General features: G+C 37.8%; 1 protein-coding gene across 1 annotated transcript in view; it reads left to right on the forward strand.

Annotated features, from left to right (window-relative positions):
* The window catches only part of TMEM117 (transmembrane protein 117), a 232029-nt gene that overhangs the window by 96053 nt on the left and 111043 nt on the right, over positions 1–24933 (forward strand). The window contains exon 4 of the mRNA XM_075745154.1: positions 10631–10730. Coding sequence (XP_075601269.1) covers positions 10631–10730 — 100 coding nt within the window. The remainder of the gene's footprint in view (positions 1–10630; positions 10731–24933) is intronic.

Here is a 24933-nt window from a genome sequence, read left to right on the forward strand (position 1 = left end):
ATCTAATGCCGGTTAACCCTGTTTACCATGAGGGGTTGGATGAGTTCATCCCTTGAGTTGCCTTCCAACCTCATTTTTTTTTCTATGATTTTATGTGCTGTATTTAATTACTACTAATTGCTTATTTGATCTGTCAATAATCTAATACTTATCTCATCCCCAAACTTCCATGAAGTCCAATCTCCATTCTACTAATTCAGCAAACATCCCACAAGCTCCACTGCAGGCATTTCTTACTCACACTTTCTTATTAGTAAATTCATACTTCTGCAGTGCAAAGCAGCAGGATTCTGCCCATCCATCCATCCATCCATCCATTCAGTCTCAGAAGCTATCTATTCTTGACTCATTCATTTCAAATATTAGTTGTCTCTATAGAGAATAATTCAAAGAAATACTAATTTCAAAAATACGGTTTAGTTCAATCACCTGTTCTACAACCTTGACACTTCTGTAATATTTTTTACAATTTTAACAATCATGATACAAAGTCTTAGATTGGTTTGGGTAACTAAATAAATTACATAAATTAAAAGTAGTCATTACAGGACCTGCACAGTTTAGTTTACTCATTCTCTCACAACTTTGCTTACATGCTGTGGAATTGGTTCATAAGAAAACATGAGAAATATCTTGTGAAACGATAATATTTAAATAGAAAATGGAAAATTGGTAAATCCATTTTGGTACTATTCAGATGTAATTAAGCTTTAAATTACCTTACTGTTGAAAGATGAACATGTTCATATCTGTAGTTAAAGTTTCAATCCTCTAAAGGAACAGCTGACCTTATTCTGTATTGTAGTTTGAGGTTTAAATACATTTTTCTGAAATAAAAAACTTACACAATAAATGCTAATCTAAAGTGATTTGGACATAAAACATTTTTTCAGTCTCCTAAGAATTTTTACAGATTAGAAGGATTACCTGTCCCAAGCCAGCAAAAGAAATTAAAATAATGAAAATGCTTATGATCTGGAGATTTGGCAAGAAAGCTGGAATGATCATAGAAACAGGTGAAAAAAGTCAACCTAAATATTTCTAAGTATAAGTAACTTTTTAAATCAAACAACAAGATTGTTTTCAATTTGAGAACTGGCAAGTTTTTGCATTTTGTAAATATGCTTGTATTTTTAGATTTTTAATTTTTTCCCCCAAGCTATTAAAAGCAATACGTTCCTTCAAGTGATTGCAGACTCTGAATGACCTACCATTTTATAATAATAGTAAATGCTCCTGACCATTTTTCACTCCTGATAACTTTGAAGAAAGAGACAGAGGTACCAGAAGCACTGGCACTACAAGCACACAAGCCAAATTGCATATCTTCGTATCTTACATAAAAGGTAATGTGAATGGATTTGAAATTGTCATTTAAAGCCTGTGTGTCAGGGAAATCACCTTCTAGCCTATAAAGGATGTCTTCTCTGCTTCAGATACTCTGACATGTCTCTGCAGCAAAACTCTGGAAACAAAAATGTCAAAATTAAAATTTACTACACTGTAGTGATTTAGTAAAAAGAAAAAAATATAATTTTAGCCTATTTAGCAGCAATTACGCTCCTCCACCACACATTCACATACTTTGATACAAATTGTAAGGTGAGTCATATGTCAATCTTCACTGCTTTAAAAATGGGCAACTATATGGAAGTTGCATTCATCTGTATAACCAATTACTTCGCAAATTCAAACTCCATCCAAGAGGTTCAAATATTGGTCCAACATTTCTGTAGTGAAACATCTCACCTTGTTCCAGTCACAAATATACAGGTTCTTGCAGTGTCTTCTGGTGTTCAGTAAAACACTAGAAGTTCCCTGGTCCGTGCTGAAAGGACAGTCAGTCCTTTGGCCACTTGTCATTCAGCTGCAGGGTATCAGTGGTTCCTGGAAATGAAGTGTTGAAAGAAGGCACATGATCCTTGCTTCACCCAATCACTACAGTAGACCCTTGAATTCAAACTAAAATTAGTTTTTATAAAGCCTTAAAACATTGTCATTAAATAAGGAAAAAACTTTGTTTATAATAAATTATTGAAACATAAACTCATAAGAAATTTTCACAAGTTTATTTTACATTATGGGCTTACAATTTTTTTCAGAATCAGCTCAAATTCTTTTCAGTTGTCATTGCTGAGAATCTGTCAGCAGAGATTCTGCGTCGGCATTTCTTTGTTCCCGCAGTTTCAATTCATTAACTTACGACATGTTGTTTGCAGTTTTCTGGCATTTAATTATTTTAATTTATATATTAAAAAATCTGTTTATCAGTGGTTCATCATAGTTTAATAAGTTAAAGAATTATTAGTGTGTGAAGTTGCATTATCCGCTAATACTTACACATTTCTACTCAAATTTGCTAAAGATATATTTCTGCTTTCACTTTCCCAGTTGGGCTGCTACTTACAAAATGAGCCCATTCTGTGTTTTGTACCAACTGCAAGTTGTTCTAATTTCCCCTCTCTGGACATCAATAACACTGCAGTTACTACTTTATTCAGCATTATAACAATGCATTTAAATTTCTCTGCCATCCCTAAAATTGAAACGGATAGAAAGTACAAAGTTTTTGCTGGAATTCACAGAAGTTTTAAATGTTATCAAAACACTTGGTCAAAGTGGTAAAGTTCCAACTACATCATTTAATTTTGTTTATACTCTGGCAATGATATGATCAGGTTTGGTTTTGTTGGTTTTTTTTTAAATGAATCATTTTTTCCTTGAAACTGCCAGTTTTGAGAATATTGCTGCACATCTGTCCTTATCCCTTCTTAGCTGTACTGAAATGTCAACACTGGGAATGGATGTGTGTAACCCATGTCCCATTCTGAAGAGTTCAGCCAGTGCATTCTCACCAGTATCTTGACAAGTTTAAAATCAAGTATTTATTTAAAAGAAAATGTTTTACTGTGTCTCTTTCTTGCTAAATTACTAACTTAACCTTCCAAATGCATTGCCTGTTATATGCCCTAGTATCTGTTAAGGTTATTTTAAATTTAAGTAACTATTTTTTAAATGTCACTCACCAAATAATTTGTCTGTATTTTAAGATAATCAAACCTACAACATTTAACAAAATGTTAAATGTAAAAAAAAAAAACCCAAACAACCAAAAAAAGTTTTTTCTAAATTTTAGAAACTCTTAGCATACATTTTTCTTAAATTTCCATGTGTATAATTTAGCTTGCTGTTCAGCCACTTGTTGAAAATCACCACTAGTTATCCTTCTCAGGATGCGTACAGCAAAGGCTGAGACTGCAAACTTGTATGTCTGCAGGTTGTGTTACAGCATAAGGAGTCAAGATCCTCTTTAAACCTTCAAAATGGCTTTGTCCATGGCCACTTGTCCTATTTGTGTCCCTGGGCACCTGTGCTAGTATTTTGGACCTTTTTCCTGTAAAACTATTTTGATATCGTAGGATATAGGCAAATGGAATGAATCAAATAAGGTGCGTAATGTACCAGCTCATACTATGGTCTTGTGCATTAGCTGCAGATTTTTACCATTACAAGAAAGAGATGCTAAAAAGTGACACGGTTCTTTTAACTTATTTGGTTGTCCACTAAAACAATTTTCAATAAAAAATTCACTTAACAGTAAGTAAATATCTTAATTCTCTCCTGTAGTATCAAACAGGCATGTAAGAGGCAACCTTTTATTTCATTGCTTCAGTAAAAAAACCTTATGCAATGGTATAGAGTTTAAGTGGAAGCATGAACAGCTGCATATAAGCAGCTGCAGTGCCTGTGTCTGTGTGGTGGGGACTGGTAAGACTGTGCTAGGGATGTTTAGGTGAGCAATCACCTAGTAGCACAATGGCATTTCTGGCAACTTGTCCTTGGGTGAGTAGTTTAACCATTATTTGCTGAGGAAAGATGCTAAATGCACTCTGCAGCCTTTGTTTTTCTTTTGTCTGACTAAACAGAATATACATGTGATGATACACATTGCACAAGAATAGCAAAAATCCTGGAGAATTTGCAGAAGTTATCTCATGGATATAAAAAATTTGAAATATCAATTTGTTGGATTTTTTTTGTCGGGCATCTTTTATGCTTTTTCCTGTACTGCCCTGTCCATAGGAAGTGCTTTGTAGTGGAGTCTGTAGGGGTAGTACAGCATTTTCATCAGAGCACTTACATAATGATGGAGAAAGTTGCTTATCTGAGAGGGAAGAAATCTCTGTTCAATTCCCAACTCAACCACTGATTGGCTCTGATTTTATTTATGTCATTTAAGGTTTGACCTAAAAAAAAATGTAGGTGTAGCAAATCCTGTCATTTAAACTCACTAGGAGTATGTGCCAGCACTCACCAAAGTTTACCTTTAGCCCGGGGAGGCTGATTCCTCCCATGGTGGAGGTCCTCAACACTTTTGGATTTGCAGATCCCTAAGATTTTCCCAGCAGGGATGCAGACTCTCACATCCCCTGGCAGTAGCCCTGCTATTACGAGTTACCTTTTCAAATCCTTTTAAAAGGAAGCTGTTGGCCCTTGGTGATGCCATACGTGAAAATAATCTAAATTAACCTCTCGCTCTGGATTGCTGTCAAATTCATTGATTAGGGAGACAGCCTAGGAAGACTAGCATCATTAGGCAAAAGTTAATCTGTATGAATAGCACTTGGTCCCTAAAAAGAAGTCGACCCTACTGGGCATCAAAGGCTTGAGGATTATTGGCATAGGAGCCACAAAAATCCACACAGGGAACAAGAAACTCCTACAATTTGCAATAAATAAGCTATATTAAGGACAGGAATATATTTTAAATCCCGTCTCGACTTCCTTGAAGTCCCTTAGTTAGGACTGTACTGGTGATCTTATCCAAACCCCCATCCTGACCAGTGACATCTGTTCCACTTCTCTTAAAAGTGGACGAAAGGGAATGTCTGTCTTATGTGTGAAAGATGATACTCGTACAAGACATGGAATATACAGCTTCAGTTACCTCTCACCTAAAGGAGGCTGAAACACATTTCTTATCCTCTTGGAGAGTGAAGTTTGTCATCACTTTTTCTTTTCTTATTGAGAGTGACAGTGAGACGCAATTGGCATTGAACCAGTGTCCCTTGGAATAGGGATTGGATCTCATGTGTTCTCTGCCATTGAAGCTAGGTGCACACACCTCTCCTGCATTAACAGACAGAAACGCAGTTGCTGCATTTTTCGATGGGCCTTGTCTTCTAGGCAGGCTTGCAAAACACTTCACGGATGGAGCTCCACGGGCAAACCAAGTGGAGGAATAACCACCTTATGGATATCAATCAACATAGGATGTGAGCTAGAAGCCAAATGGCTTATTCCTGTGGAGAGTGAGCAGCTCTTGTACATGCCTAGCAGCAGAACTTTAAATGGCTTGAGAGCTTTAAAAGCCAAGTCCCCAGACTCAGGGGACTCAGGCCTGTAGAGTGATGAGCAGAGGTTTTCAGAATCACAGTTCTGTTGCCTGATTTCAAAAACACATATAAACATATAAATAAGTTACCAACCAGCAATGCTCAGTTACAGCATCAGTCCATCAGTCTCAGGTGTTCTGCACTGTGCCATGGATCTGTCTCACTATGGCCAAGCTGGTTTTGCATCCTAGTTTTGTTGTGTTGTGGAGATTACCCTGATGAGCTTCCTGTGGCTGTTACCTCTTTGACGTCTTGTCAAGCAAAATACCCAGTTTCATGCCTCTTAATTCTCTCTGTTCTGGTGTCATAGAAAAAGTTTCATCTGTACCACCAAAGTGTGCACTGGGGATGGTTCGGGACTGTATGACTAGCTGTTGTGCTTCTGTACTGTTTGTAGGTAGCTATGCATTATGCCATTCTCATTACAATGTGCCAACTTACAGGACAGCAGGTCTTCTTGTCCCTGTGCATCTTCCTTCCCTGTGGCTCTGACTTCAGTTTCTAGCAGTAGAGGAATACCTTTTCAGCTGAGTAAAGTGCTACCAAGCATCTCATTTGCCATTCTGTCATTTTAGAGTGACAAATATAGATCAGGAACTATATCTGCAGTCCTTTATGTATGTTTTCAGTTATTCTGACGCTCTTTGGCTCTGCTAAATTAAGAGTAATGGAAGCTTGTGGTGCCACATTAAACACATACTTCTTTGCAGCCTGTGTGAACTCCCATGCTGTCACTTGTTGGCCATTGTCAAGGCATTTCACTTTGTCGGGTGCACCAAGGAAGATGAGTTCCATATAGATAATCAGCTATTTAGGGGAAATGCTAGATAATAAAACCACCTCAGAAAAGTATGTATCAGACTGCAGAACATGGACAGGCTTTTTATCACTCAGACTTTTTTTGAAGAGCCTTAAGTTACCACTTGCTATGGGTGCAGTTCTTGTAGACTCTGTACAGAACATGCCTTGTGTGCCATGTGCCAGCCTCATGCCTTAGATACTCTGAAAAGCCAGCTGAAGGGTAGTTAAGATGCACCAAGGTCGCTAAAATGGCATTAAAAGACAACTAAAACCTCCCAAAAGTGTCTATGCTCTCATTGCAGTCCATGTAGACCTAGGGTTCAGTTGAGATGCGTCTGGGTTGACAGGTATCTTACAGGACTTTCTAGAGATCCAGATGTCTTTGGATTATCATCTGGTGACCAGGATATGTCACAGCACCTGGAATTATTTAGTCACATAGGTTTAGCAATACCTTTTGGTATGTGAACATACTGTTTTGACATGCTAGCCATCCTGCAGTAACATAAGGCAAACAAATCCTACCTGGCATGTCTACAGTAGCCTAAGGACTAATCATGCTCTAATCTGCATTGATTATTCTGACTAGGGCTCCATTGAGAATCTGGGTCCTTGGTTTACACTTAAATTTAAGTGTCTAAATTCAAGCTATATCCCAGTCTTAAAATCCTGCGATGGTTAAGAAACCACCATCTCAGCACTGATTTTCAGCCATGACTTTTATTCCTGTGCCTGAACCATGTTGATATCACCATAGTGGCTTGTACACCTTTATCGAAATCAAGTTATCCATAACTTAAAGTTAAAAAAATTGCATTTGCTTTCAGACTGTTCATCATTTTGACAGCTGCTAAAGTGTCATCCTTTTTTGAAAAAATGCTCTGATATCTTCCTTTGAACAATTTCTCTGGGATAGTGCTGCTGTTTCACTCTTTGTTCTGTGCACACTATGCTGCTAACTCCAGAAAAATGATCAAATACATTGGGTTCGTACATCTTTTTACTGACTGCCTGTTATTAACTTACCTTTTGCAACAACATGGACATAGGCACCTTATGATGGGGTTTTTTTGACTCTTAGAACTCTGTGTCTTTCTGCCTCAAGTCTTCTGTCTTGAGGTTCCTCTATTTTGTCCTATTGTGTCAAAATTGTGGTCTACCTTCCATAGGCTTTGGCCTACAAGGGACAATTTTCCTGGCTTTGCAGCTTCCAGTTTTACTGTCAAAGGTTAATAGTGGGTTTTTCCCAAATCCCAATTGCAAACTTGTCCTTTATCTATAACATTCACAAGTATTGGTTCCTCAGCCTTTAATTATTTACAGTTATCCTGTCTGTTTCTGAAGAGCTTTTTGCTTTGTTATAAGCTTTAACTGCTGTGTTTTTCCACTCAGTGTTTTCTTAGATTGTGCTATTCATGCAATATGAATGTACCTCGCTACAGAATGTAAGTATGGCAAAGAAAAAAGAAGACTTTTGACAAGCTATGGACAGTTAGACCATGACAGTTAACTGGAACCTAACAGCCATTAGCCCTTCTGCAAGCTGTCAATATGGGTCCTAGCCAGGAAGAAGAATAATCGATTAATGAAAATTGCTCTAATCATTATCTAAAGCTAGGAAAAAAGTGGGGATTTTTCCACAATAGAATTAATTTTACTTTTGGTACTGTTAAAATATATATCCTGGTAACATCATCAGACAAGCATGGCTTTTTTGAAAATGTCAGCTACTCTCATTTATATTTAAACTAAAACCTGAAAATTAAAAATGGACAATTTTTTCATTTTTAGTGTCAAAAATCCATATTTTAAAAAAGTCAATTTCTCTTTGTGTTTTGAAATGAAAATAATACTGCAGACAGCCTAAAAGACACAGGATGTAACGCTAATAGTTGATAAAATAGTTAATAAAATAGCAGTGCATTTCAGTACTATTTCTAATAAGATAGTGCTAAAAATATTTACCCTGTTCCATAAAAAGTTGTAGCTGTATTTTAATCAGTAAATGCACTTAAAATATCCACAGATTATATTCTTAAGAGTTTCTTTATAATAATATGCTACTTTAACTCTAACTGAAGGTCTGTCAATTTACGTGTTTAATTTAAGCATTAATTATATATAGACGACGATGCACAATTTATACTAGGCTTCTTGGATGCTTTTATGTTTCAAACGTTCATGTTTCAAATTATGAAAAGGACTTTTAGGATGATCTGGTGCATTCAAGGCCTTTCTTTATATTTGAGTATTGTATCCAACTCATCTGAACTTATTATAAACCCTCAGATACTGCTAATGTTCATAAAAACATTACATGGAGAAGTTCAATTTCAATTAAGAAAATAGCTAATGTCTGGTTTGATATATCTTCTACTTGTTAATACCTACATATAGTGATCAGTGACCTCTCAGGCTTTTTGGATAACCCATCTTGTCTACCTCAGCCCACCGTGGGTGGCTGCGGCAGGCCCACTCAATGTGACAGGGCTATAGGAGTTACCCAGCTGGCCCGTTTTTCAGGGGTGTTCATTTAGTTTCTGTACACCTGTAATCATGTATAATGCATATGAGAATGTATAATGCATATGAAAAAGGGGAATAAAAAAGGTGAGAACTGTGGTGCTTTGTCTGTGTTTCACATTGATGAAAGATACAGGTTGGTTTTGGGGCCAGTCCTTACAACTGACATTTACTCTTCTGCCTTTTTGTTAATGAGACACCTGCTTAAGGAATGCAGACTTGATAGTTTTGCACCTTCACAGATGCTACAAGAATGAAATATCCAAGGGAAAAAAGGAATTCCAAATGTTTCCCAGTTATAAAGAGGCTAGATAATGCATCTGGGAGGAGGGTGCTTGCCTGTTCTTGCTGTCTAGAGATATCTGCTGTTGCACTCTCTTGGAGACAGGATTTTGGAACAAAGACTCTACCAGCTTACCCAGTAGAGCTGTTCTTGTGTTCTTACATCCTTATTTACAACACAACAAATTCAGAATATTGATTGTCTTATTAACTACATGGAATGTCATTAAAAATAGCTTGGAAAAAATGGGGGAGAGGGGGGTGGTTGGGGGTTTTGTTTTGTTTTTTTAATTCCAGCAGAAAATCTGACCCAGCATTTATATGCTGTTCAGCATATGAAAAAAAAAAAGATGGTATTTTTGTTAGTGACAGATTAGCTGAAAGGTCACGAAATGTATATAATGAAGAGAGCCATTAAGGTATGCCATTGTACATGGGTCATGAAACTATTCAAAGGCACTAATATTTCTACTCTAAAATATATTAACATGCATCTAAGAAGTGATACAGTGCTGTGCATGGATTCATGCTAGCAAGATCCTCTATCCTGATCAAATATTTAGATTTTAATAGGACTGCCCCAGAAAGTGGGACCAGCTTGCAGTGATCCAGTTGCAGGGATATGGTGTGTTAGCTCCTAGACATTACAACATTTGGTATATTATAATAGTAAGATTTGAATAATGGATAACACAGTGTTCAAGGAAGTTGGTAAATGCAACTGGGTCAGTTGCACGCACCGTTAAATAGGCATAACATTATATAAGCAATATTTACAGGTATCTTGAAAACACAGCTATTGCTTGGGAAGTTAAAAATATAATTGCTATCATTATTCAGTGTGTTAGCTCTTGAGAAGAGTCATCTCTTCTTAAACACTGTAAAAGTCTTTTAACAAAGGGTATGAGTATATTAAAAGCTATGATGTTTTCACAAAGGTTTTAATCCAGCACAAGTAACTTTACCTTCTTAATTGTCCTTATAGCATCTTGATGAACTTGAAAGTAGAGGTCAAATTATTGTGTGAGGTTTTAAGTCCTATCTGTTGCATTATTTAAGCAGAATGGAAATACTTTGGGATTTAAGTAAAATATATCTATGAAAATACATTGTATAAATCAAGAAACAGTGAGTTCTCACTGAAATTCTGCAAAGCTTGCTTGCACTGTTGTGTTAAAACCCCGTGTGGTTGTATAACTGGTAGAGTGAAAAGTCAAGTGGGTCAATTACCTTTTAAAAAGAATTTAAAGATTTTCATTTTTCTTCATAAAGATTTTGCAAAGTCACAGATTCTGGCAATTCTATTTGTACAAAGGAAGAGGTAACAAGTGTAAAATAGTTTATATTTCCAGAAGCCTTACATAATCCTAAAGCCTTTGCCTGTCACTATTTTAGCACCTTCCAAAGAGACATGGACTGTAAAATCAGATTCATATTTCCATTTCTAATTGGAATTGACCCATCCTGGTTCAGTACTATGTCAAGACTCAGATCTAGCAGAAAAAGTGATTATGAAGGAAATGGGAAATCTTTCACAGCTAATCATAAATTTTGTCACTAAAGCAAGTTCTTTATAACTGCATTAAGCAAACGTGTATAGCTTACAATCTGTGTTCTTGTTTCCACAGTGCATACATTATAACAGACTTCATGGGCATCAGGAATGAAAATTTTATGAAGGTAGCTGCAGTTGGGACTTGGATGGGAGATTTTGTCACAGCGTGGATGGTAAGAAATGTAATATTACATTTTAAAAGAAAATAAAAGGAATATGTTTGTTGGTTTCAAGGGAAAGAGGAGAGGAGGAGAAAAGAGAAAAGTTGATTTCTTGAAGTATTCAAGTATTTCAACACAGACAAGTAGAAAGTTAACAAAGGCAAAGTAGCATAAAGGCAGGGTGTTTAATTAGCTGGGAGCCCAGAAGAGTTTCAGTTAAAATGTATCAGAACGATATTTCATTGCTTCTGCTGTGAGTGGGAGCGTTGCCATTGACTTCTGTGAGGACAGCACGGTGGCCCTTCTTTACTATGAAATAACATCATGACTTGCTATCTGGTGAAACAGCGAGTAATGGTTAGAGATGAACAAGTCTAATGAAAAGGATTAAAAAAGAAGAAAAACTAAATGAAAGATGTGATAAAGAATGATGCAGGTGAGATAAAGACGGCAAGCCAGTTACATCCCAGAATTTGAAGGTAGCCTGTCTGAAGTGAAACTATTGGATTGTTTGTCTCTAATTTAGGATTTAGAAGTATAAAGTTTTACAAAAGATTAAATGTGTTAATGAGGCTGCTTTTCACTTGAATTATTATAGTTATAAAGGTTCTCTCCTGAAATATGGGCAACCCAAAGATCAGCTTAGAGAAGGAGAACCAGAAAATGACAGGTAATTGGGAATAAAATGAAGGATGTGCACGTGTTTTATTGTTCAGGAAAAGCATTTCTTAAAAACAAAGTGATAAAAAATGAATTAATTATTATTTATTTCTTTGGGTTTTTAAAGTAGGATTAAGTTTTTGTGATTAGTGTAGGTAAAAATTTTAACAATTATGACTGTGATCTTAATAACTGAAGTGAGAATTACATTCATTTAAATTTGGAAAAGAAGCCCATGATTTTTAAGCTTGCAGAATAGGTTTTAATTAATCTAAATTAATTTTTTTCCTAATGATTCACTGATACCTCTGTTTACTCAAAATAATCAACATAATTTTAGAGGGATTCATTAACACAGGGAACATCATTGCCTGGTGGTGAATGTTTATCACATACCACATAAACATGGATGGAAAAGATCTCAGCACTGTGTGTAGCTAGTGACTGCAATAATCTCTGACGTAAGCAAAGAAACAAGCCAAGGTGGATGAATTTTAGGACTGTGGTATGTGTTAGAAAACACTATAGGAATAGTTTCAAGCAGGAATGACTGTAAGATGCTAAGACTAAGTGTATAAAACTGTAGGAATAGCCTTAGAAGGGTCATCCAAGTTTCCGTCAATTTGTCTTCTATCCTCCACATATTTGGAACATACTGTACAACAGACAGAAGCAAAAAAAAAGCTCAAGGATTTTTTCAGCATATTGTTCAGTATGTGTCAGTGGTTTGTCTGAGACAAATTGTGCTCTGTGAAATGGTGGCCATGAAAGGCAAGTACGGAGCAAATCATCTGTACATACATTACAGTAAGGACACTGCAGAATTGGTGCGTTGACTGATGTTGACAATTAATGTGGATTTCTTGTGAATCAGTAATAAAATTCCGGGCTATTTCTGAATACCTTTAGCTTGACCCTTTTTTTTTAATGGACTTCCACAGCTTTATCCTGCTATGGAAGGAAAGGTGATGATGCATAAGCTAAGCTGAACTGAGAGGGGTCATTTTAATCATACATTGGTGACTTAGTGATAGCTCCAGTGATAGATTACATACAAGTTGCACTAAATTAGGCTCATTCATGAAAAACATTCCATTTTTTCAGTTCCTATTATCTCATTTCCTTGAAAAGAACTGTTACATGCAGCACTATGTAAAGCATGGAAATGGCTGGATTCAAGAGGCATGAGAATTCTGATCTTTTTCTCTGTACTCAAAGCCCTCTCAGGTCTTTTCAGCAATGGAGTCACAATTAGATTGTGCTGTAGCAGATTCCAGTGGGGGATGGAGTTATCACTGAAGAACAGGAGAGAGACCGGGAGACACTGCAGAGGCAGTTTGGAAAGCAGAGGCTGTTTGTAAACTAGGCTGGTTCTGTTAGCTTTCAGGAAGAGCAGAGGGTGTGGGATTGGAAGGTGAATGTGTTTTAGGACATATTTGATTGCACAAGGAGAATTAAGAGGTGTGGTGATTGTTGTTTAGATCTTCTGAGCAAAAGAGAATAGTACGATTGCTCCTGCAATGCAAATCTCTAGGCAAAGTGTATAAATCCGTCAATGGAAATTACAGTCTGTAAGGTCAGCTAAGCTTAGGAACATCAGAAAAAAGCTACAATGTCAGGTAGAAAGGTATTAGTAACACAGGAGAGTGGACATGTACGTTGGTACATGTGCATGTACCTTGGTGCAAACCTCCCACACAGCCTAACTTTAGCAATCTTATTCTATATGAACATAAACTATCATGTTGTTTATAATATTTGAATTTCCTTGACTTTCTGCATGTCAAGCCCAGTATGGAATTGATGTCAAAGCGACATAAGTCTCCTGTGGGATTATTATATTTTATGAAGTTCTCCAATCCTGTTTGGAAACAGGAATGAAAAAACAAACCTGTAAAGAAACCTTTGCACATCTTCCCATTTACATCAGTGCTTGTATTTTCCAATGTTTAAGAAGTTTCTGTAAAGAAGCCACCCATCCTTAGACTGCAAAGGAGAAGATGAAAAAGCAGATGTAGCTTCACTTCAGTGTATTTGAACCATACTGGAATTAAGATCTTACTCTCTATTTAATTGGAAACTTTGGAAATAAGCAGGAATAAAGCAGAACAGATGGGATTCCATTTTAAAAATGAGTAATCAATAAACAATAATATTGCCCTAGTACACGGCAGAGATGCTTATTAGATCAGGAAAGTGATTGAAATGGGAAAATATGTTTTGGATTGCTGTTTGTTTTGGATTTAAAAGGCAGAAAGGAGCCTTCCCCCTCAACACTTCCTAGCTTACTGACTAGTTTGGTGACAGGGTTTGACTCAATTCCTGTTAAAATCAGCAGTGTTCTTCCCATTGTGTGCAATGAGAATGGACCCATGCTATGGGTGCACAGGAGCTTCTCCTTTGTATCTCTGGACAGGAACTTCTGATACTAATAATTATCTTTACTGAAATTTATAGTAAGTGTTAGATGTTCTAAATAAGTCTGTGAAGAGGGGAATGGGTTCAGTACAATAACCATCTCTCTGCACTTTTTCCTCTTTGAAGCCAGGGAAGTATATTGTGCACCTGCTTTGACATGCTCTCCTGCTCTCATAAAATGTGCATTCTGTTCTCATGGAGAATGCTTTTGAGGCAGACACCACAGGATTTGGCACAGTAGGATAGCTTTGAAAAAAAAAATGTTGGATTCCACCCAGACAAGCCTATAAACTAGCAATTATGGCCACCTTCTGGGAGGGTGTGAGCAGGCTGAGGAAGGAGCTGATTGCAGGGCAGAATCTCTGATGATCAGTCAGGTGGCCTTCTGACCCTCTCTAAAAATGAGCAACCTGCTGCAGCTGTGTTTTTGTGAGGGACGCAGTCCCGAGTATGTGTGGTAGGGCATCCTTAGAGTATACCTACAGGAGTAGATGGCACTGAACATTTACACACAGGCCAAAGTACAGCCAGAGGCTCCTCTGTTCTTTACAGCCTCCTGGTGAGGTGGAACAGCCTGCTTTCCTCCTTCTTTCCAGGCACTGTTGGCTTTTAGACTGTCAAAACTATTGTTCTCTGCTTTGGGTGATGGCTCTTTGGGTTCTCCAAAGATTACACATTGGCCCTGTGCTATGAATGATACTTGTACCACATTGAGAAATTTGCTTACCAACTGCTATTTCCATTTACATTAAAGACATATCCCTGCCTACAAGCCCTACATATGTGTGAAAGAGTCTAAACAGTAGAAGTTTGTTACATCTTCCTTAGACCTTGCTTGTTAGGAATATCAGAAGCTGAAGCAGTTAACTTTAGCCAGAGGCTGGTGCTAATCTCTATGAATGTATCGGGGACTGGTCCTCCTGACCAGGGATCCTATTCCCATTTACCTTCCTTCTGAAAGGTAATTTAATCGAGATTCTGTTTTCCCTTGTTAATTGCTAGAGGGAACTGAGAACATTTGAGAGAGCACTGAACAGCAGAGACTCTGCTGGCTCACATCATCAGAAACAACGATGAAGTCAAGGGATGGTTTAGTTTATTATTCATCAAACTAGTATTTACCAAATCTGTACCAGCATGTGCTTTTTAACAAGGAGAAGCCAAGATTTCTCTCAGCACTGTGCTTTAGCACAGTACTTGGCACAAAGTCTTAGAGCATAAGCTGAATCATTGACACAGTTCCTGGCTGTTCTTTCTGATGCCTTCACTTGACTTCAGTTTGACTCTTCCCTTGCTTGGGGTCGTGAAGACTCCCAGGACCATTTCTGTCTTTCATCATCTTAGCAGAGGAATTAGCAGGAAGTTAGGAAGTAGTACTTCCAGTGTGGACTGGATGGAAGGGTGATAGGTCACCGCTTGTTCCACTGGTGCATTATCCAGGACTGATGTAGAAATATCCTATCCACTTGGATGGATGGATATGGAGGTAGAGACCTTCTACTTAGGACTTCTTGTCAGGACATGGTATTGGGATTTCAAAAGGTTACTGAGTGATGAATCCACACCTACCTTTCCTCATTAGTGGAACTGGATAATGACCCCCATATACACAAATTGCCTGGGCTTCTGTGAATTTTCTCAGGCAAAAGAGTCACATCATTAGGTTATCACACCCACACATCATGACATATAACTTGTGGTGGAATGCTGCTCACCTTGATAAAGCTTATCTGTTCTTCTGCAAGAAGGATTTTCTGTTCTCTGAGATTTTCAGTGCTTGCTGAAAAAGCTCCAGGAAAGGTACTTATCTGGCCAAATGGACCAGGTTTTTAGTCTTATAATTCCAGAGGACAAATCTCACACCATTATGTGTTCCGGTTCTGCTAGTTGTGAAAGAAACAGATTTTGTTCTGTTCTTTTCATTCACATTTCTCTATTAAGCATTTTTTATCTTCATCCTCTGATGAAGGACGCTTCTCTATTTTCCCATTTTATGAGACTAACATGTCTTACATGGCTAGTAGAGGGGCCTGTGGCTGGTTCATAAAGAGCACTTTGGAGGGCTGAAGCATGTCCACGTGGTCCTTAATTCCATTAACATCAACACCTCACAAGTTTAAGTGCCATGCAAGCACACAGTAAATCTGTAGACACCTAAACAAGAACTTTCTGTCATGTGCACAATGTTAGAACTCAGGCTGTATCTGCAAGAACATAACAGTTGTACCCAGTCAGACCAAAAATCCATCCAACCAAGTATCCTGCCTCAAACTGTCACTATGAGCAGAAGCCTACCAGGAGAGTAAGAATAATCCAATCATATATGTAGTGTCCTCTAACACTCTCTCCATCTACACACAGTTTTGTGTATATAATAACTCTTGATGGATGATCTTAAAAGACTTTTGCAACCAAAACTATTCTGTGATTCTATGTCTGTTCCCTGTTTTTGCCCAATCTCACCTTTAGCCCAAGTACTTTTTTAGCATCCACAGAATTATTTGGCAACAAGTTCCAGAAGTCACTGTATAAGGAATCACCTCCTTTTGTTTATTTTAATTTGTTTCCTACTAACCTAATTTGATGCCTTTAGGTCTTTACTGAAGAGGCAACAAACACTTCATCCCTGTACATTTTCTCCCTAATGTTTATGACTTTGTAGACATATATCATAGTTACTCTAATTTATCCCTTCTTCAGGCTGATGATCTCTAGCCTAGTAAGTTGTTCCTCATACACAAGCTGTTCCATATATTTGATTATCTTTATTGCCATTCTTTGCAATTTCTCCAACTTTGCTATGTCGTTCTTCGTAGGGAGATCACAAATGCCCACAGTATTCAAGGTGTAAATGACCTATGGGTTTTACAGTCATATAGTGATGTTCCCTGATTTTCTGTTTCGTTCCTAATAGTTCCTAACATTTGTGGCAGGGAGATGTTGACAATACGGGGCACTAAGAGCATGTTTTCATGGTACTGTGTTATAACCTCAAGATCCTACTCCTGAACTATAATGGTCAGCTGAGGGCCAATCGTTTCATAAATGATCCTAGAATTGTTTTGCCCCCTGTGAATCACTTTGCATTCATCTATAAAGAATTTAATTTGCCGTTTTATTGCCTAGGGACTTACTTCCGTAAGGACCTTTTTCAAATCTTCACAGTCAGCAAGCCATCATTCTTATTACTGTGCATAACTTAATATCATTATAAAGCCTTCTCACCTCACCGCTCACCCATTTCACCAGGTTGCTTAGGAATATGATGAATGACTGCATCCCCTGCACAAATCCTTGTGGAACTCCTCTAATGACCTCCCTCCATTGTAAGAGCTGTCTGGCTAACCTACTTACGTTCTGTTCCCTGTCTTTTAACCAGTTATTTATCAACATAAAGACCTTCCCTAAAGCTCTGACTGTTGGGTTTCCATAGAAGCCTTTGATGAGAGATTTTTCAAAAGCCTTTTAGAAAATTCAAGTTAGGCTATTTCAACCACATCTTCTTTATCCATGTGCTTTGTTGACCTCATTCAGTAATCCTGTTCTGAAATATCCCCATTCCTGATATTTACAGAGCCAGCCACTTAGCACTCCTTTCACAGCCTCTGTTTCCTGCTGCCATTAAAGAGGTATTCAGAAAATGTTGGATGGCCCTGAAAGTGCTGTTTTCATGAAAGACAAAAAGTCCCAGCTCAGGAGCTATGAATGTGTGGAACAGTATGGAGCTATCTTCATGTGGCTTATCAGTGAAAGACAGTGAGCTTATTTCCTAGCACTTAAACTTTGTATGTTCATTTTACCTCATTTTAATTAATTTTCTCTATCCTTTTGCCTCAACACCCCTTTGTCTTTTGGCCTAGGAGTTATTTTGTAGGTGAACAAAAATGAAGGTGGGAATATTGTATGTTTTTGCACATAGCAGAAGGGTCAACAGAGCCTGAACATGGCTGTTAATGTTATCCTGAAGACAGAAACCTCTCTGCTTGTGATAAGACCTATATTCTGAATATGTGCATGGATTACATGTTTCAGAGAACTTCAACCGTAGATACATAACCTTTCTTTCCTGAAAACCTACATAGTCTATGGATCTCTTAGGCTGTACAGTGAGGGTCTTAACAAGTTATTTTTATTTTCATAAGTGGAATTTTTGAATCATAATTTTGGGCACAGGAACCTGTGTCTGCTAAAGTCATTCTTTGAATGACTCTTGACCTTCTAGCTGCGAAACACCTTTTTTTTTTTTTTTTTTCCTCCTCTGCTGCACAGGCAGTGGACTCAATCTAATTGCTGTAGTTTGAGATGGAAGTGTTCCACTGTCCCAGATGTGTACTTGCTTAGCTCTTCATTTTGACCTTGTAAATACTGGTGTGGTCTTTCTCTATAAATTTGAAGCATAATGGTCTAATGCACTGTACAGAGTAGGGTGAAGTAATGTAGCAAATGCATTACACTTTAATAAACCCATCACTTGATGTCATCTTCTGGTAGATACCTGGTACCTGAAGATTGTGCTCTGTCTGCTTTCTTCTTTATTAATTTTTGTAATAAGTGTAGATGTTTACTTATTGCCACTAAAACATTTTTTGATGGCTTGCAAGCTATTGGCAAGAGTTTTAACAGTATTTGGAGATATTTACTTTTGAGTGTTGCCGTTGTGATCCTGAAAAATGACATTTATTTGTAGAACAGGAAAACAAGCTGTTGAATGATTTTGAAGCGCTTCCCTTGTGTCCATTAAGAGAGAAGATTATTCTTGTCCTCTTTTGCTCTGAGACATAACTATCTATGTCGACATCCTAGAGGAATGAAGGATTCATTGGCACTCTTCAGAAATTAGGTTGATTTACCGCTTTAATTTTATTTCATTTCATAATGTGTATGTGTTGTTAGGGTGTGTTCAAACAAAGTGAGCAACCTTGATGCTGCAAATACTATCATGTTGCTGAAAATAGCAGGCACATTAAACTATTGCAGTGCAAATAAAATCATAGAATTGTTTAGGTTGGAAAAAAGACCTTTAAGATCAACAAGTCCAACCATTAACCTAGCACTACCAAGTCCACCACTAAATCACGTCCCTAAGCACAACATCTACATGTCTTTTAAATACCTCCAGGAATGGTGACTCAATCACTTCCCTGGGCAGCCTGTTCCAATGGCGTTCCTTTCAGTGAAGAAATTTTTCCTAATATCCAATCTAAACCTCCCCTGGCACAACTTGAGGCCATTTCCTCTCCTCCTCTATCACTTGTTACTTGGGAGAAGAGATCAACACCCACTTGGCTACAACCTCCTTTCAGGCAGTTGTAGAGAGCGATAAGGTCTCCCCTCAGCCTCCTTTTCTCCAGGCTAAACAACCCCAGTTCCCTCAGCTGCTCCTGATAAGACTTGTGCTCCTGACCCTTCATGAGGTTTCTTGTCCTTTGAACACGCTGCAGCACCTCAATATCTTTCTCGTAGTGAGGGGCAACCACACTGCCTGACCCAGAAGCAGAAGATCTGACATTACTTTTTGAGACAGATAGAAAGAAAAGAAAAGAAAAGAAAAGAAAAGAAAAGAAAAGAAAAGAAAAGAAAAGAAAAGAAAAGAAAAGAAAAGAAAAGAAAAGAAAAGAAAAGAAAAGAAAAGAAAAGAAAAGAAAAGAAAAGAAAAGAAAAGAAAAGAAAAGAGAAAAGAAAAGAAGAAAAAAGAAAAGAAAAAAGAAAAAGAGAAAAGACAAAACTAATGTGACTAAAAAATGAAATCTTCTTCAGTACCGGGAAGGACACCAGTATAAAAAATATGCTGAAAGAAAACGTAACATGGTAATTAAAAATAATAAAGTTTCTAGGATTTTGTATGTAACTTTTTGTCGTAGTTTAGCTAAAAGAGTATCCACAAATGTTCACGCTTAAATTTATGTGAGTCTTAAATGTAATTCTTCTGCCCAGGAAATTCCATTCAGCAAAACATAGTATATTGTTTTATTTGCAAGCAGTGAAGAATCCACCATTTTGATGCACATTCCAAGGTATTTTGGAGAGTCAGGAGTCTTGAATGACTGATACCTTTTCTAACTTATACCTCTGTCAAGGATTGGCCATGACAATTCAGATTATGATCAGTGTCAATCTTCTTGATTGTTTCTATTCCACTGACATATCAAATGACAAAATAAAACTGTAATTGAATTTGCAGTGGCATCTGAAATACCGTATAGCTAACAACTCTGCTGTACTTTGGTAGCGGAAATGAAATTAAACTATGAAGCATGAAGTGGAAGGAGCAAAGCAGATGACACATGTTACTAAACTCACTTGCCAGGACCGCACAGGAATGTGACTAATAACATCATTGGTGGCAACACGTTTCTCTCCATTCAGAGAAGCAGGCACAATGCCAGTTGCCCTTTTTGTTCTTCTGTGTTTCTGGTTTTGGTTTTCTCTCCTCATCTTAAGGGCCAGTCCAGTTGCAGAGCCATTCTGTAGCTAGTTGTTCTATCTCCAAGTGATAACCCACGTGTAAATTCATTGACACAATGGCTGTTGATATACCAATTCATACAAGACCTGCTAATTTTGTATTTTCAGTTTTGTAGGGCATGAATGTGCTCACATCCTGCTCTGTTTCGTGGCTGGTACTTGGTTATATAAGGTGGAGTGTGCCTGGTGTCATCTGAGTTCATCCAATCATCCCATCAAGTCAGATTGCACTATTATTTATTCATTGATTGATGGTGTAGCCATCTGTTCATATGCTCTAGCTTATAATTATCTGCCTTTTCAAGCTTGATCTTTTTTTGTATTCCCCCGTTACCTTGTCATTTTAATTCTGACCAGGCATTGCCAGGGGTGTTACTTCATCCCTGTCTGTTTCCCAGACAGTTAATTCCTTCAACTCATCGTCACAGCAGGTATCTTTGTTGATAACCATTTTCTGGGCTTTAAAACATGCACTTGGTATATCTAGCAGTAAAAGCCTCAGGATTTTCTGAAGAAGGCCACAGCCAACTTCACCTCAGAGCTCAAGAGTAAGAATTGGAAGCCCCAAAGTTTGGCCACAAAATTTGTCCTAGAGTTTCTCCAAAGCAGGCACTGACAGCTTTCTATGACAAGCAGAAATACTTGTAGGAGTTCTTTCAAATAGATGGGAAATTTCCCCCACTATTTTTTTTAAGGAGTGTGAACTCATACACACATTTTTGTGACCATGTAAACACATTTCCGTGACGTTGTACACACATTTCCGTGACCTTGTACACACATTCCCATACTGTCTGGATCCCTATCTCAAAAACTAATGTCAGATCCTCTACTTCTGAATGGTCTTACCATAAGAACAGAGCTGTTTCATGCTGGCTGGAGAGGTTCTGTTTATTATCAGAAAAGCTGCCCAGGTTCTCAGCTCTGTTCTGAGTCAGGTTATTCACCCCATTTTCAGATCTCAGTCCTGATGATGTGGGGTTCTCTGCAGGTCAGTAAAGGTTCACCTGACAGCAATCTCAAACCAATAATTTTTAGTGGGTGAGCAATGAAATTATTCTACCCTACTGTACTTAGTGTTCTGGTGGAACTAATTAAAATGCTCTCCATTGGAAGGATCTAGTTCTCAGGGTGACTTGAGCTGGGTACTGAAGTCCCCTGTGGGCTTAGTGTTTCAGCCTTGTGACTTGTTCACTGCTGCAACTTTTGATGGAAGTATCTTCCTTGGATACTTCTTCAGCAAAGTATGCGATACCACTAGACATGGATGTTTCTCTTCTGCAATAGAGGTATTCTTCCTGGATATAATACCTCAGCAAAACTAGCTTAAATTCTTTGCACTTTCGGTCTCCAACTTCTACCACAGTCAAAGAAATTAATATACTTGTTATTCCCCCCTTTCATCTCATACCTTTGGGCTGAACCATCAAGATGGATGTCTCTTTTTTAAGTTGACAATGCCAGAAATTCTCACAATGTTTTTGAAGAGTTGACAAATCCAAAAAGTTAGACCCTTCTTGCTGAGACTGACCATGGTAACTGACCATGGTAACAGCAAGCTGCCTCTTAGAAGATTGCTGTGGAGCTTCTTTCCATCATTGCAATACATTTCAATTACAGCTCAAGCCACATTCCAGCTGGAAATTGTCTTTGCTCCTAGCATTGGCCAAATGACCATGAAGAGCTCTCATTATTCTTTCATAAAGCTGTATGCCATATACAGGTGCCCATAATAGATGTGGTAGTTAATTGGGTAGTCTCACTGTTTCTGTATGTGCTACTTTACTGCCTAGCCTCAGCCACAGTCCAAGTAAACGAAGAACTGAGGGTAAAAAGAGATTTTCTGGTAACTGCAATTCTTTAAGATGCATGGGCCTTGTGTTCATTCATTTTCCATGACTGTTCTTACCTCTCCTAAACTGTTTCATCTAGTGTTTGCAGATGATGTAGGTGTTATTTAAACAATACCTATTTTTGGTGATCTACAGGGAAAGAGAAAGTAAATGGAGCTGTAGTGAACAGCAGTGTGGCCCTTCAGAAGTATCTGCTCATTTGTGTTGCCATGCTCATGTAGCAATAGTACAAGGTCACATATGATTGAATGTTTTAAATAGTCATGTGGCTGGTTATTAACCTGTTATTTTCTCTTTAGAAGCTTCATTTGTTTATATGAAAACAACACTTAGTCCAACAAGATGTTGTTCTAGAGAGGACTTAATAGAAGGCCAGAAATGATAGAAAGCAGAGAGTATTGTAGTTATCCTCCAGAAATGGGAATAATTTTCTGTTAGTTTCCTAGTTATTGGAAAAGAGGAAGAGATACATTTTTAGCATTGGTTTTCTAATTAGCTGAAGTTAAAAGACAAATATACTTGTTATCTCTGTGCACACTGTTCTTCCATAATTCTGGGTGTAGGATTATGGAAAAAATCCAACTAAAAGTACACTGTTTAAACTAATTTAGGAATTCAGTATTGGAGAATACCACTCATTCATCTTATGTACTGTCTTGTATCCTGCGATGCTCGATGTGAGATACTCACAGTGAAAGTTCTTGCAGTGCCCTCATAGACTCTCTGGGAGGGTGAAGCAGGCAGGAAGTCAAAGAGGATAAACAGGTACATTTTCCATGAAGCCTTTAGCAACTAGAGCCCCAGCTACTGTCAATGGGGCTCACTGAAGAGCTTGTTTGCTCCAGCTGCCTGGCTGAGCTTTTTATGATCAAAGCAAGGAAACGGTTTCCTCCTGGGAAGGGACAGAGGCAAAAAGTAAATTGAATAGGAACAAGGGGTATCTGTTCTTCACTGGGGTGAAGTAAGTAAGTGGAGCACAGGCAGAATGGAGGAGGCTCAGGAGGTGCGGGACAGTGAAACAGATGTTTGCTATTTAGATGCTACCTACACATTTTGTATTGAATGCCCTGACACACACTGCATTCCTCCTGAGAATCTGGAATTTTGTCTGATTGGAAAAGTGAAGTGAAATCTCTTTTTTTTTTTTTAAATGACATTTATTGTGTGATTTTCCTCTTGTGAGGACTTCTGGGATAATTCTTAGTGCATGATAAAGTTCTGTGTTTGTTAATGGATTCTAGTTGATTTCACTATTAAAACACAGAAAGCCTATTTCTTACTTAATTGTTGTAGTATTCCCTTATACCCTCCAAGCCCCCTTAAAAACTAAATAATGCAAAAAGTAGATTCATTAGGCAGATGAGAATTCTGCAAAAGTGGTCAAAAAATCCATGGCACCTTTCCCAGGGAGCCTGTGTGGGCACTGTATGCTTCACTGATTGCACTAGCCAGTGACGGTTCTGTGATTGCTTTTCCCGCGTTACATGTATGCCTGTGTGTAGGACGTGAGGAACTGTACTATACCAGACAGACAGGGAATGTGAGATACCAAGCCGAGAACTATCCACCTAGACAATGGTATAGCGGTGTGCTTAGAAGTTAAGGTGACTGTATTCTGACTGCGATGAACGTGAAACTGAGGCCTAATACTTGCTTCCTTTTTATCTAAGACTTACCTGTGCATTTTATTCTGACAATAAAGTTTCTTTTAATTCCAGAACAGTGATGATATCTGTTCTGAAGTGTCCAGTGTGCTGAGATACTTTAAAAATGCATGAAGGATCATGTCACATATTGATGGGAGCTATTCTATTCTCCGGATGTTGTAGCTTAAAGATATGGCTCCATCTTTTTTCAAAAGACAAGGTGTGAGGGTTAAGATATGTTTTCCTGCAATTCAAATCTTGTCCAATTGGTTTGTTTTGTAGCTTCAATTAGCCATACAGTTATAAATCAGTGAGACTTGGGATCCTGTATTTTCTTTTCCTCTTTATCATACTCTCCTTTGCTCTTTTTCATGCAGATCTGTATTTGCTTCTTGACAGTATTTATGCAGCAGATCTTGATATATCCTGGTTACATGTATTTAGAAGCTCAAGTCAGAGTACCATGTAAATGAAAGTAACTATGCAGCAATTCTGATGATGTACTCCTTAGAAATGGTGTGAATGAGTGGGTGTTAGAAGTGCTGCAGAAGTGGGACTCTAGAAATAACATGTTCGTCTTACTGAAGATCTTTGAGTACAGATGGCAAATGTGTAAACTGTTAGAGTCTCTAAGATGGACACTTCCTCTCTGGAACAGTCTGGTTCTGTATGAGACTACAAGCACAAACCTTTTTCACTGACTGGCGAAAGAAAAGAATTTTCTTGCTGGAACTGAAACTGAATCCATTACCTCAATAAATCTGCCAAGATGTGCAATGAGAAGCTCTGTAACAGAATGGGAGGAGGTTGTTTGATAAGTATTATAAAAGAAATATTGAACTGACTATGCAAATTCAGCTGAAGATCTTTGGTGGATTAAATATATGGTGAAATAAGACCTTCTCATCCACTGGGAGAGATTAGCAGCAGATGGCAGTGGTACACAGCAAAGTATTTCTTTAATTCTGAATTCCTTCAGGGTCTGTAGGATGAACTATTAGAAACTCTGTAAAGGGAAAAGAGGAAAGAAGGATGTTTTATTATGGAAAAGCATATCACAGCACTCTTGCCTAACAAAATGATGTATAAAATCCATACTTCTTTACAAGGAAGGGCATGGCTGAAACTGGTAAACTAAGAAAGGAGAGATTATTGCTAGTCTTAAACTGCATT

This window comes from Balearica regulorum, chromosome 1 (assembly GCF_011004875.1).
Source record: "Balearica regulorum gibbericeps isolate bBalReg1 chromosome 1, bBalReg1.pri, whole genome shotgun sequence".
Lineage (NCBI taxonomy): Eukaryota > Metazoa > Chordata > Aves > Gruiformes > Gruidae > Balearica > Balearica regulorum.